Source organism: Jaculus jaculus, chromosome 4 (genome assembly GCF_020740685.1).
Source record: "Jaculus jaculus isolate mJacJac1 chromosome 4, mJacJac1.mat.Y.cur, whole genome shotgun sequence".
Lineage (NCBI taxonomy): Eukaryota > Metazoa > Chordata > Mammalia > Rodentia > Dipodidae > Jaculus > Jaculus jaculus.
The window spans coordinates 17,950,455-17,964,217 of NC_059105.1; the positions used below are offsets into that span (position 1 = coordinate 17,950,455).

Consider the following 13,763-nt stretch of genomic DNA (forward strand, 5'->3'; position numbering starts at 1 on the left):
CAGCTGAAGGCCCTGGAGGGCCCATTCTCTCCATCTGCCTCTTTCTCTCTTAAACAAATAAAATTTTAAATTTTAAAAATAAATAGGACTTCCGGCCAAGATGGCAACCACCTCGCTGCACTGCAAATCCTGGGGAAAGAAAGATAGATGCAGATCCTAAGGAGAGAGCCACCCCATCATACCTCAAAAGGGCCCCGGCTGAAACTAAGGAAAATTGGTGAAACAAGCAAGGGTGCTGTTTTCCTGATGAACCAGATACCAGCACAAGGGGGAAGGAGACCAACACAGAGAAAAATCAACTCCTACCAAATCAGAGAGCCAGAGCCTCAGAGGCCCCCAATGCCTCCTCACTGAAGCAGACCAAAAATGAACCCAACATGGCTCAGGGGAATTTTGCAGAAGAGGGGGCGGAAAGAATGTCAGAGCCACATGTTGGGTCAAGATATGCAGAGACATTTATCGTACAAATAACTGTGGGCTAACTCCACAATGCATGACCCATATACCTCACCAAGGAGGTGCCAGTGGGGAGGGGGTAGGTCATGGATGAGCCTAATAATGGTACCAAACTGCCTGTATTTGCTGAATAAAAAACTAATTTTTAAAAATGCAAATAAATAAATAGGGGCTGGAGAGATGGCTCAATGATTAAGGTGTTTGCCTGCAAACCCTAACGACCCTGGTTCAGTTCCCCAGTACCTGTCTAAAGCCAGATGCACAGTGGAGCATGCACCTGGAATTCATGTACAGTGGTTGGAGGCCCTGCCGTTCCATTCTCTCTCTGTCTCTCTTCTTTTTGTTTGCAAATAAATAAAATTTAAAAAAAAATTTTTTTAATTGTGAAATGGGGTGTTAAGGGTTTGGGAAGGTCCTTTAACCCCAAACCCTGGGTTTGCATTTGCATTTAACCAAAGAATTAGGTAAATCAAACTAAGAATAATTATTAAGTTATTATATTTATTGAGGGAAATATAGAACCAAAGGAAGGTAAATGAATACACCCATGGAGTGGATCTGGAAAAACCATAAAAACAGAGCCAAGCATGGTGGTTCACGCCTTTAATCCCAGCACTCAGAAAGCAGAGGTAGGAGGATCGCTGCAAATTCCAGGCCACCCTGAGACTACATAGCCTGGGCCAGAGTGAGACCCTACCTCAAAAATCAAACAAAAAAAAGTTAGTGGGGAAAGAAAAGTAAAGAGAGCTCTTGGCACGTGGAGGGCAGGAGAGGGTAGAGAGCTCATGTGGGAAGTAGGGGTCGGGGGTTCTCCCCTAGTCTTGGCCCAGCCAGGCCAAAACAAGGGGAAACTCACCAGAACGTGGATGTTCAGGAGTGATTAGGCAGCCCAGAGAGCTTGTCCTCTACTCTCCTCCCCTCGTAAATGTATTTATAATCTTATATTGGTGGGCCCTACCTTCCAGCTCAGGTGAGCCAGAGAGAAAGCTGATTGGTTTGGGCTAGCCACTTTGCCAAGTCCTGGGGACTGAACTTGACCAACCACAATGTTAGGATTAGGTTTAAATCCTGGGGAAGGCCTCCCTCCTAGGAGGGGCCCAGGTTGTTTGTGGGAAACCAGGTCTCCTTTAGGCAGGAGATGAGGAGTCAGATCATCCTTTGAACTCTAAAAGTGGGGACTGCAAGGAGAGGCCCAGAGACACTCCTGAGCCTGGGCATGGTGCTGCATGCCTTTAATCCCAACAGAGCTAGGAGGGTCACAGTAAGTTTTAGGACGCCCTGAGATTTCACGGTGAATTCCAGGACAGCCTGGGCTACAGTGAGACCCTACCTAAAAATAAGATGTTTCTCCTTTTTATTTTCAGGGACCCAGTCACCCTAACTGCCTAACAAAGCTACCTGACTCCCACTCAATAGAAAGAAAAGAGGGTCTGGAGAGATGGCTTAACTGTTAAGGCACATGCCTGTGAAGCCTAAGGACTTAGGTTCAATTCTCTAAGTCTCACGTAAACCAAATGCACTGGAGTCTCATGCATCTGGAGTTGTTTGTAGTGGCTAGAGGCCTTGGTGCACCCATTCTCTGTCTCTGTCTCTGTCTCTCTCTCTCTCCCCCTCTCAAATAAATAAATAAAATTTAGTCTTAATAAAAAAGACAGAAAAAGAGCCCAGTGGGCATGCCTTTAACCCTAGCTCTCAGGAGGCAGAAGTAGGGAGGATCCATGTGAGACTACAGAGTGAGTTCCAGGTGAGTCTAGGCTAGAATGAGACCCTACCTAAAATAAAAAATAAAAAATTAAAAAGTTGGAGAGATGGCTTAGAGGTTAAGGCGCTTGTCTACAAAGCTAAAGGACTCAGGTTCAGTTCCCCAGTAGCTGTGTAAAGCCACATGCACAAGGTGGCACATGTGTCTAGAGTTCCTTTGCATTGGCTAGAGGCACTGGTGCACCCATTCACTCATTCTGCTTTTCTCTCTCTCTCAAATAAATAAATAAATAAAATATTTTTTAAAATTAAAAAAAATTTTAAAAGATGACAAGACAACCTTTTTCATGAATCTGAACCATTTGCCTAACCCTGCAGAATGTGCAGCTGTTACCTTTAGGAAGTTTACAAGAGACACAGGAAACAGGTGGAACTGCCCTTGCCCAAAGGTGGAGATGGATGAGAGCTGCCAGGAGATTGGCAGGATTCATCATGCAGGGCCAGAGCTAGTCCCAAACCGGACCAGAATCCCTGGCATCCCAGGAATTAGGACTGTGCACACACCAGTGATTTCAAAACCAACCCAGAACTTGGAGGGAAAGAGGAGAAGGTGCAGCTGGAGCCAGGAGAGGTAGCAGAGCCAGCAGAGGTAGGAGGATTGCCATGAGTTCAAGGCCACCCTGAGACTGCCGAGTGAATTCCAGGTCAGCCTGGACCAGAGTGGGACCCTACCTTGGAAAAATAAAAAGGTGGGGGCTGGAGAGATGGCTTGGCGGTTAGGCACTTGCCTGTGAGGCCCAAGGACCCGTGTTTGAGGCTTGATTCCCCAGGACCCACGTTAGCCAGATGCACAAGAGGGCGCACATGTCTGGAGTTCGTTTGCAGTAGTTGGAGGCCTTGGCGCACCCATTTTTTCTCTCTCGCTTTCTCTGCTTCTTTCTTTCCCTGCCTGTCGCTCTTAAATAAATAAAAATAAACAAAATTTTAAAAATAAAAATGGAGGGTGCAGCTGTCGGGCATGGAAAGAAGTGTGGCTCCCAGTGCTTAAGACCTCAGAACAGATCACTCTGACAAGCTTCAGGAGAGTGCTGGGGTCATAACCCCTCGTAGAGAGGCATGAAATGAATAAACAACAAACAAACAGTTAAAAAAAAAAAAAAAAGGAAGAATGATCACAATTCTACCACCCAGAGATAATCAAAGTTATGCTTTCTTGTCAGTTGAGATGGGGCTCAGATATTATCAGCCTAGCAAAAATTTCACTGGAGTATTGTGGGACGTTGGGCTCTTGCTCTTTCCCTTCTGTACTAGACCCTCTAGTAAGATAGTGGACCCAGACTTTGTGGTCTGTAGCTGCTTTTTTTTTTTTTTTTTTTTTTTTGGTATTTTGAGGAAGGGTTTCACTCTAGCTCAGGCTGACCTGGAATTCGCTATGTAGTCTCAGGGAGGCCTTGAATTCATTGATCCTATCTCTGCATTCTAAGTGTTAGGATTAAAGGTATGTGCCACCACCCCACCCCCCCCCCCGGTTAACTTTCATTTTTTTTATGAGCGAGAGAGAGAAACAATTGGCCCACCAGGGCCTCCATCCACTGTAATCAAACTCCAGACACATGCACCACTTTGTACAAATGCACAACCTTGTGCATGTGTCACCTTGTGCATCTGGCTTGTGTCGGATCTGGGGAGTCAGGCATGGGTCCTTGGGCTTTGCGGGTAAGCCCCTTAAGTGCTAAGTCATCTCTGCAGCTTGACTTCCACCTTTCGCTAATCACAACAGGCCATGAAGCCCCTAGCTGCATGAGAGTCTGAGAAGGTAAATCTTTCTAACTAGACACATTGCTGTGTCAACAAATCAGAGTTGTGTTAGTGAGGGAAAATGCTAAGTAGACAGCTAACAATTTCTGCTACTTCCAGACTGTTTTTTTTTTTTTTTTTTTTTTTTTTTGGTTTTTTGAGGTAGGGTCTCACTCTGGTCCAGACTGACCTGGAATTAACTCTGTAGTCTCAGGGTGGCCTCGAACTCATGGCGATCCTCCTACCTCTGCCTCCCGAGTGCTGGGATTAAAGGCGTGCACCACCACGCCCGGCTCAGACTGTTTTTTGTGTGTACAAAATTTGATTGATTCATAGACACATAGACTATACCTATATTTTCTTATAAAAATTCATGCTGGCTGGGCATTGTGGCAAATGCCTGCAAGCCCAGCACTTAGGAGACTGATGGTTGCAAGTGTGAGGTTAACCCAGATTCCTGAGACCCTGGCCCAGAAGAGGCGTGGGCTGGGGAGTGGAGCTCAGTGATGCAGTGCTTCCTAGCATGCCCGTGGTCTGGATATGATGCCTGGCAGTGCAAAGACAGGCAGGGGGGAGAGAGAGAAGGGAGGGGGTCAAATTTGTGGGAATTGTTTTTTAGCCTAAGTTGATATGTACGGATCATCTTTTTTGTTTTTATTTGCTTTGATGTTATTGTTTTATTTTATTTATTTACTTATTTATTTTTGAGGTAGAGTTTCACTCTAGTCCAAGCTGACCTGGAATTCACTATGTAGTCTCAGGGTGGCCTCAAACTCATGGCAATCCTCCTACCTCTGCTCCCAAGTGCTGGGATTAAAGACATGCACCACCAGGTCCAGCTATTGTTTTATTTTTTTGAGGTAGGATCTCTGTTTGGCCCAGGAAGACCTGAAATTCACTATGCAGTCTCAGGGTGCCCGTGAGCTCTCAGAGATCCCCTTACCTCTGTCTTCCAAGTGCTGAGATTAAAAGTGTGTGCCGCCATGCCTGGCTCCTTGTTTTGCATTTGTTTATTGGGTTATTGTTGTTTTTGAGGTAGGGTTTTACTCTAACCCACGCTGGCCTCAAACTCACAAAGATCCCCCTACCTCTGCCTCCTAAGTGCTAGGATTAAAGGCATGTGGTTGTCTTCCAGTATTCCTATGACAGACAGACTCAGTTTCCTCATCCACTGAAAAGGAAAAGTACCACCCATGTTAAATATTTTCCAGGGCTCTGTATTAAAGGACAGTGTAGGGTTGGAGAGATAGCTCAGCAGTTAAAGGCACTTGCTTGCCAAGCCTGAAAGCCCAATGACCTGGGTTCCATTCCCTAGTACCTACGAAAAGCCAGATGTACAAAATGGCACATGCATCTAGAGTTCATTTGCTGGAGGCCCTGGTGTGCCCATTCTCTCTCTCTTTCCATCTCTCTGCTTACAAATAAATAAATAAAATATTTTTAAATAAATAAATTACAACGTAGCCTGTAGTTTTGTAATTTTTTAAATTTATTTTTATTTATTTGAGAGCGATAGAGAAAGAAAGAGGCAGATTAAGAGAGAATGGGTGCACCAGGGCCTCCAGCCACTGCAAATGAATTCCAGGCACATGCACCACCTGTGCATCTGGTTTTGCCAGGATATGGAAAATTTTGTAAAATATTTATTTATTTGAGTGAGAGAGAGAGAGAGAGAGAGATGGACATGTCAGGACCTCCAGCCACTGCAAAAGAATTCCAGATACATGAGCCACCTTGTGCATCTGGCTTATGTGCCTCTGGTTTATGTGGATACTGGGGAATTGAACCTAGGTCTTTAGGCTTTGCAGGTAAGTGCCTTAACTGCTAAGCCACCTCTCCAGCCCATGAGCAGTTTTTAAATTATTTATTTGCAAGCAGAGAGATTGAGAAAAGAGACAGAGAAAGAGAGAATGGACACTCCAGGGCCTCTAGCCATTGCACACGAACTCCAGACACATGTGCCCCATTGTGCATCTGTCTTACGTGGGTACTCGGAAATCAAACCTGGGTCCTTTGGCTTTGCAGGCAAGTGCCTTAACCACTAAGCCATCTCTACAGCCCCCATGAACAGCTTTATAATTTTAAAAACTTATTATTTTTTTTTATTTGACATAGGGTCTCACCGTGTAGCCTTAGCTGTAGCCTAACCTCTTTCCTCAGCCTCCTGAGTGCTGGGATTACATGTGTTTGCTACCTGGGGAATGTTTCTTTTGTCCCACAGGTTGTGAAGTTGTAGCTTAATTACTAGCAAAGTTGATCATTTTTCTTATTTCCAGTTATATTTTCTATTTCATGACGTGGATACATGAATTCTTACCCCACTACTTAATGTTTAACAGTACTCTGTAGGTGCCGCATATCTGATCGATGGGTTAACTTTGTTGCTGTTAGATTTGCTGCAAATATTTCTCCCCAGTTTACTATGTTCCTGTTGGTTTGTCTCATGTTTGGTATCCTACACATGTGGAAATGTTAAAAAAAAAAAATTGTATGTTTTGAGACAAGGTCTCACGTAACCCAGGATGGCATCAAATTATGTATCTGAGGATGACCTTGAACCTCTGATCCTCCTGCCCCCACCTCCTGAGATCTGGGATTACAGGTGTGTGACATGCTTTGGGACACCACACTGGGTTTATGCAATGCTATAATAGAACCCGGGGCTTGGGGTGCACTAAGAAAACACACTAACAACTGAGCTACGTCCCCGGCCCCAACATGTCAACTTTCTATGAAATCAAGTCTGTCCATCTTTTCAAAGGCATTCCTCTCCAGAATGTAATATTAGTGGACTATTGTCTTTCTCTTCATATGACTTGAATTTTAAATTTCTACTGCTACATATTAACATTTGCAAGCCTAAAAGGACTCTTCTCTACAATTTTTGTTTGTCTGAGTGGCCTGTGACCTGGTCCTTCTTTCTTGTGCCGCCTCTTGTCACTGGAGACGGATTCTGAAAAGTAAGTTCTTCTAGACTGACTCAAGGACGTGCCGTCTCAAGCCTGTTTCCTTTTCCTTCCACCAGATAATGACCAACACGGGGAAGGCGCGGCGCAGGGGGCTGGCCAGCGTGCAGTGGAGCGGGGAGGAGCCCCTGTGTCGGCCTGTCACTCCTGGCGGCCACAGGACGGGGTGCCCAGTGTAAGTCCACGATAAAGGAAGCCGGAGTTTATTTTCTTAAGCTGTACTTTGCTTAACTGCTGTGTAAGATGTATGTATTAAAATGCATAATAAAGCATCGGTACTGGACAGTATCTCTTGTTTATTTCTTGAAGATTTTTGGAGGTAACAGGTTGTGCCTTTATCTCTCCTGTGTACACCCAGGTTTCTCCTTCCAGAAGGAGAAGTGAATAGGTGACAGGGTCGCCAAGACCATGTATTTACCAGGGCCATTGTAGAAGAAAGGGACCTGAGACTGGCAGGTTTACCCATTGGACTCCTGTCCTGTTATTTGCTCCTGTGGCCTAACCCCATCGCCATTCTGGCGTTGAAGTGTCATGTGTCTACTTTACATGAGTTTTTTAAAGCAGCTATGTGGGCTGAAAGTGCCTATCATGCGTGAAGCCATGTTCTGTACCCTCGGGTGGGGGTGGGGTGGAAAGACAGTCACATGCATTTTTTAGCTGCTGGGCATTGTTCCTTCTCTGCATCTGAGTGCCTGCCCCCTCGGGAGAAATAAAACTTCAGTGAGGCTACTTCTCCCCTGAGCCCGAAGCTTCCCTGTAGGCTTTTCGGAGGCCCTGACAGGACGTCCAGAGGACAGGACAGCAGTCCCTCTGATCTGGGTGGCCTCCCGCCTGCTGAGTAGAGGAAAGTGAAGACGGTGTATGAGGTGTGTGATTGGCAGGTGACAGAGAGCTGGCTGACAATATACAGGGCCTCATTTCAACAAATAGTGGCCTTGTCTTATGTTGAATGACTCTGCCATGTTTTACTGAGTTATACCTTGTGGCTTGGCAGTTCAGTTATTTCCAGCTTTGGTCTATGGTAACTTGGCAGTGAGCAACCAGACACTGGAGATTTAGCAACAAACAAAACATGGAATTGCCTGCCTTGTGAGCTCCATGCCGTAGCTGCTAGGACACTGCTGCCCCCAAGGTCTTGTTACCCATGGGCCAGGGCCGCTCCTTCCCCTTGAGCCCTCCCTGGTTTGCTCTTCCTTCACGCTTCCCTCCCCACCCCTGACGTAGGGTCTCACTCTAGCCGAAGCTAACCTGGAATTCACTCTGTATTCCCAGGGTGGTCTTGAACTCACGGCATTCTTCCTACCTCTGCCTCCCCAAGAGCTGGGATAAAAGGGCACACCACTATGCCCAGCTACTAGACAGCCTTTTGTGGGCAGGAGTTTTGATTGCCAGGGTCACAGATGACCTACAGCCCAGTAGCTCCCCCTCCCAGAGGGCCCTGATTGCCCACTGCACTCTTGTAGCTGCGGACCTCCCCACATAGTTGCTGTCCCACCCTGGTTCTTGTCACCGTGGGACTTCTGAATGCCCTACAGCCCCCACCTGGGGTCTTCACCCCACCCTGCCTCTTCTCTGGCTTCTGCAAACTGATGACACCCCAGTCCAACTTGGACTTCCTAGATGCGCCCCACAGCACCCCATTTAGTGTCTCAACGAGGTTGGCTCAGCTTCTGCCTCAGGGACTGGCATTAGTTCTCCCCTCTAGACAGCTCTGCCTTGTCTATGCCACCCTGTTTCTCCAGCGCCCGAAGGGCGGCTCCGAAATGTTCCTCCTGCTGCCAGCCACCCTCCACAGCACGCCAGGATAATCCTTTTGGCCCAAAATGCCCTTTGATTCATCCCCTCCTTTGGAGGTCAAGTCTAATTATTGTTTTTTTCTTCTCCTTACCCTCCTTGCTGAGCACAGCATCCTCTGCTTTCACCAGTGGCCCACAGACAGCTGCTTTTACTGTCCGGACCCCAGAAAACCCCAACTCAGGGTTGAAGGTTGAGTGCCCCACTCCCACCCCTAACACCACGTTGAGAAGTCTCTCCTGCTCCAACAGGATGGTGACATGTTGCCTCGGGTCTATGGTGCTGAACCATAAGGAATCAGCTTTGAAAAGGAGCCACTTCCCAGTTGCCTCCTTGCTGGTGGGATGAGTGCCAGGGCCCTCTGCAGAAGTGGAGAGCCGTCCGTGGACCTGCCGAGGCTGACACACACAGCCTGCCCCGCCCCTGCCTGTCACTGTGGGACACTCTCTACACCTCTGTCTCTTGCCAGACCTGCATGTGGCATAGCAAGGCTGGGCTAGAATCTGCCAGGCATCTTCACCAACGGAGGGTCAGCAACTCGAAGCAGTGGGCGCCATTTAGTGTTTTAATAAGTTACCCCAGTCTTGTTTGTACCTACCTCTGGTCAAAGCTAACACGACAGCATCCCAGGTCTTTCCTGCCTGGATTTGTCCCATCGCTCACCTGTCTCGTCACTGGAGAAGAACCAGAAGACTTGTGCCTTGTTGGGTAGAAATGTCACGGGCCCATGGCACTCAAAGCTGTTAGGATGTAATTCTCTGTGAGAGATGTACTGAGGGTTGCTACCAACGCACTAGGGGCCATCAGCAACCAGTAAGGCTACCACTTCATAGGGCTGGGGGTTCTGGTAATACCCTTGGGAATGGTTTTATCCAGCCAGCTGAAGTGGCACTTGCCTTTAACCCCAGCACTCCCAAGGCAGAAGTAGGAGGATCAATGTGAGTTCAAGGCCAGCCTGGGACTACAGAGTGAGTTTCCAGGTCAGCCTGGGCTACAGTGAGACATTACCTCAAAAAACAAGGTGGGGGGCTAGAGAGATGGCTTAGTGGTTAAACGCTTGCCTGTGAAGCCTAAGGACCCCAGTTCGAGGCTCGATTCCCCATGTTAGCCCTATGCACAAGGGGGCACACGCATCTGGAGTTCATTTGCAGTGGCCAGAGGCCCTGGCACACCATTTTTTTTCCTCTCTCTCTCTCTCTGCCTCTTTCTCTCTCTCTCTGTTGCTCTTAAGTTAATAAATAAAAATAAAAATAAAGGTGGGGAGTGGAGTTTAGCCAGGTGTGATGACTCACACTTGTAATCCCAATACCTGGGAGTTAGAGGCAGAAGGGTAATGAGTTCAAGGTCATCCTCAGCTACAAAAGAGGAGTTCAAGGCCAGCCTGGGGTATATGACAAAAACCAGAAGGTTTTGTTGTGTTTTTGTTGTTTGGGGTGGGTGTTGGGTTTTTGGCTGCCCTGGCACTCACTCTGTTAGTCTTAAGCTGTCCTCAACTCACAGCAATCCTCCTACCTCCATCTCCCAAGTGCTGGGATCACAGGTGTGCACCACCACACTCTGCACAACTAAGTTTTGTTTTTTTTCAAGTCAGTTAAGCCAGGCATGATGGCATATGCCTTTAATCCCAGCACTCGGGAGGCAGAGGTAGTAGGATAGCTGTGGGTTTGAGGCCAGCCTGAGACTACAAAGTGAATCCCAGGTCAGCTTGGGCTAGAGTGAGACGTTACCTCTGGGGGGGAAAAAAAAAATCAGTTAAACAAAAGAATTTCAGGCTCAGCCACCTTCTGGGTTTGTTTTGAAAACCATACAGTGGTCAGACACCGAATTTCTCCTCTCTGTATTTATTGCTATTTTCCATATTTTTCTGCAGGCCGGGAGACCATGTCATTTCTCCCCAGAATGCCGAACAAACCAGAGCTGCCTGCCCGCAGACCCTGCCCACCGCTCACCGGGCCATGTACCAGGAGGGCAAGCCTGGGGCTGCTGCTCAGTGTGCTAAGCCTTGTGCAGGTAAGAACACCGCAGAGCCAGGCCTGGCCTGGGGAGGTCGAGAATCCAAGTAAAGCAGCAACAGGAGCTGTTAGAGGTACATACCTTTTCCTGGAAAGCCCTCCAACCTCAGCCACAGTTGTAGGTGTCAGAAGTCTCTAGACCTTCGGTCACACAGCCAGATCTGGGAGCCATGTGTCTGCTGCTCACTTGTCAGAGCTTCTGAAGCTAGATTTCTCAGTGGGGAAAGCAGCATTTGATAGGAGACTTCCGAGTAACAGTGGCCGTGTCAGTCCATTTTCCATGGCTGTAACAAAATGCCTGAGGCAGGTATATAAGAAAATGGGTTTATTTGGCCCACAGTGACCCTGGAGAGAACCCCCTTGGACCTATCACACCATGTAGATGGCATCATGGTGAAAGAAAAAGTTGAGAGCATATGCCACAAAAAGAATCCAGAGGCCAGGAAGAGCCAGGCTAGATCTTTTAATTCTTTTTCTTTTTATTTTATTTTATTATTATTGGTTTTTTTTGTTTTGTTTTGTTTTTATCAAGGTAGGGTCTCACTCTAGCTCAGGCTGACCTGGAATTCACTATGTAGTCTCAGGGTGGCCTCAAACTCATGGCGATCCTCCTACCTCTGCCTCCTGAGTGCTGGGATTAAAAGTGTGTTCTTTTTAATTTTTTATTTTTTCACATTTCTTTTTGTTTGTTTTGGTTTTGTTTTTCAAGGTAGGGTGTTGCTCTATCCCAGGCTGACCTGGAATTCACTACATAGTCTCAGGATGGCCTCAAACTCATGATGATCTTCCTACCTCTGCCTCCCGTGTGCTGAGATTCAAAGCATGCACCACCATGCCTGGCTTTCTTTAAAAAAAAATGTGTGTGTGTGTGTATTTGAAAGAGAGAGAAAGAGACAAATAAGAGAATGGGTGCCCCAGGGCCTCCAGACACTTCAAATGAACTCCAAATACATGTGCCACCTTGTGCATCTGACTTACTTGGGTACTAGGGAATTGAAGGAATTGAACCTAGGTCTTTAGGCATTGCAGGCAAGTGCCTTACCTTATAAGCCATTTCACACACCCTCCCCCTTCTTTTTTTTTTGAGGTTTCAGGCTGACCTTGAATTTACTATGTAGTCTCAGGATGGCCTCAAACTCATGGTCATCCTCCTTCCTCTGCCTCCTACGTGCTGGGATTAAAGGCGTGCACCACACCTTCTTCTTATTATTTCTTTTTTTCAAAAAAAATAGTTTTTTTTATTTATTTGCAAGTAGAAAGAGATAGAAGAGAGACAGAGAAAATGGGCATGCCAGGGCCTCTAGCTATTGCAAACGAACTCCAGATGCACATACCAATTTGTGCATCTGGCTTTACATGGGTACTAGGGAATCAAACCCAGGTCGTTAGGCTTTGTAGGCAATCACATTACCCACTGAGTCATCTCTCCAGCCCCTATTTTTCTTCCTTCCTTTCTTTAACTTTCTCTTTCTTTTTTTTAATTAATTCATTAATTAATTTATTTATTTTTACTTGAGAGTGACAGACAGACAGAGAAAGAGGCAGATAGATAAAGAATGGGCATACCAGGGCCTCCAACCACTGCATATGAACTCCAGATGCATGCACCTCATTGTGCATCTGTCTTATGTGGGTCCTGGAGAGTTGAGCCTCGAACCGTGGTCCTTAGGCTTACCGGCAAGCACTTAACCACTAAGCTATCTCTCCAGCCCCCTCTCTTTTATTGTGTGTATGGTTTTTTTGTTTTTTTTTTGTTTTTTTTTTTAAGGCAGGGTCCTGCCATAGTACAAGCTGACATATAATTCACTATGTTGTATCAGTCTGGCTTGAACTCACAGCAGTCTTCCTGCATCAGCCTCCCCACAGCTGGGATTAAAAGCATGCACCACCACACCTAGTGTTTGCTCTTTTTCTAACAGTTCACACTTGGGGAACTAAATGGGCTCCTGGTAACTACATCAACACCCACTATGGGTGACACTTCCTTGACCTAATCACCATGCCCAGACCCCGTATCGTATAGGTCCCACCACCTCCAACTGCCACACTGGGACCCAGTGTCCAACACATAAATCCCTGGGGGGGGCACAACCAAACTGTACTAATGCAGACCTATGACCAAGTTTTAGATCTCAAATTCGGGGGCTAGGGGGTCAGCCACACATTGGAAGGCTATGTGGAGTAAGAATGTGTATTTGGGTGCTCAAACAACTCTGGGGTTCAGAACTTATTTGAAACATCCAGTTGAGTTAAACAGAAACTGATGGGGCATAGCAGTATTTTCTAGATGCCAAAAAAAATGAGCATTTTGAGTCAGAACTATACAAAGTATTTCTTTTTAATTTTCTAAAGGAAATGGAAAGGATTGTGAGCAGGCCAGATAAGACTCTAATCTCCATTCAAATAGGAAAAAAACAGGAGGACTGGGTCAGATTCCAGTTTGAGAAACATCTGGGAACTTGGAGAATCTGCTTATGATTGAGGTCAAAGGCTGCGGTACCCAGGTTCCAAGGAAGCAGCTAGTTACTGAGCCCACGGCATGTCTGGGTGACTTGTGAGGCCTCCTGGTTATAGACAAGGCCAGAGGTTCTGCCTGCTGTGATCATCACTTGTTTAAACATGTTTAAAGTTAAGTACTAGTTAGTATGCCTTCTCCAAGAGTGACTGGCTTAACAGCTCATCCAGAGAGTTCTGCTGCCAGGGTGGAGTCTTAGGTGGTTAACAGATTTTGCCAACTTGCCCAAATGCCATTAAGTTGAAAATGCTTTCCAGTTCTGCAGGCCTGCACTTCCAGGAAACTTCCATGGCTCATTCAGGACGCCTCCATATATCAGGAGCAGCATTGTTTTACCACAGTGGCCACTGGTGTGCCACCCTGTCTTTGTATTGATTATGAGTATGATGGCATATTTGGTTTTGTGATACTGAGATCAAATCCAGGGCCTGATGCACGCCAGGCACGTGCTGTGCCACTTCATGCTGTTACCTGCAGAGGAAAGACACTTGTCATGCATAGAAATAGCTGGGAGTTCTAGCC

The 13,763-nt window shown here is 46.6% G+C and overlaps 1 protein-coding gene across 3 annotated transcripts in view; it reads left to right on the forward strand.

Moving 5' to 3' along the window:
* Nucleotides 1-13,763, forward strand: part of Armc9 (armadillo repeat containing 9) — a 183,580-nt gene that overhangs the window by 153,935 nt on the left and 15,882 nt on the right. For all 3 annotated transcript variants that reach the window (XM_045147325.1, XM_045147327.1, XM_045147326.1), the window contains exons 21-22: nt 6,980-7,095; nt 10,585-10,724. In XM_045147325.1, coding sequence (XP_045003260.1) covers nt 6,980-7,095; nt 10,585-10,724 — 256 coding nt within the window. The remainder of the gene's footprint in view (nt 1-6,979; nt 7,096-10,584; nt 10,725-13,763) is intronic.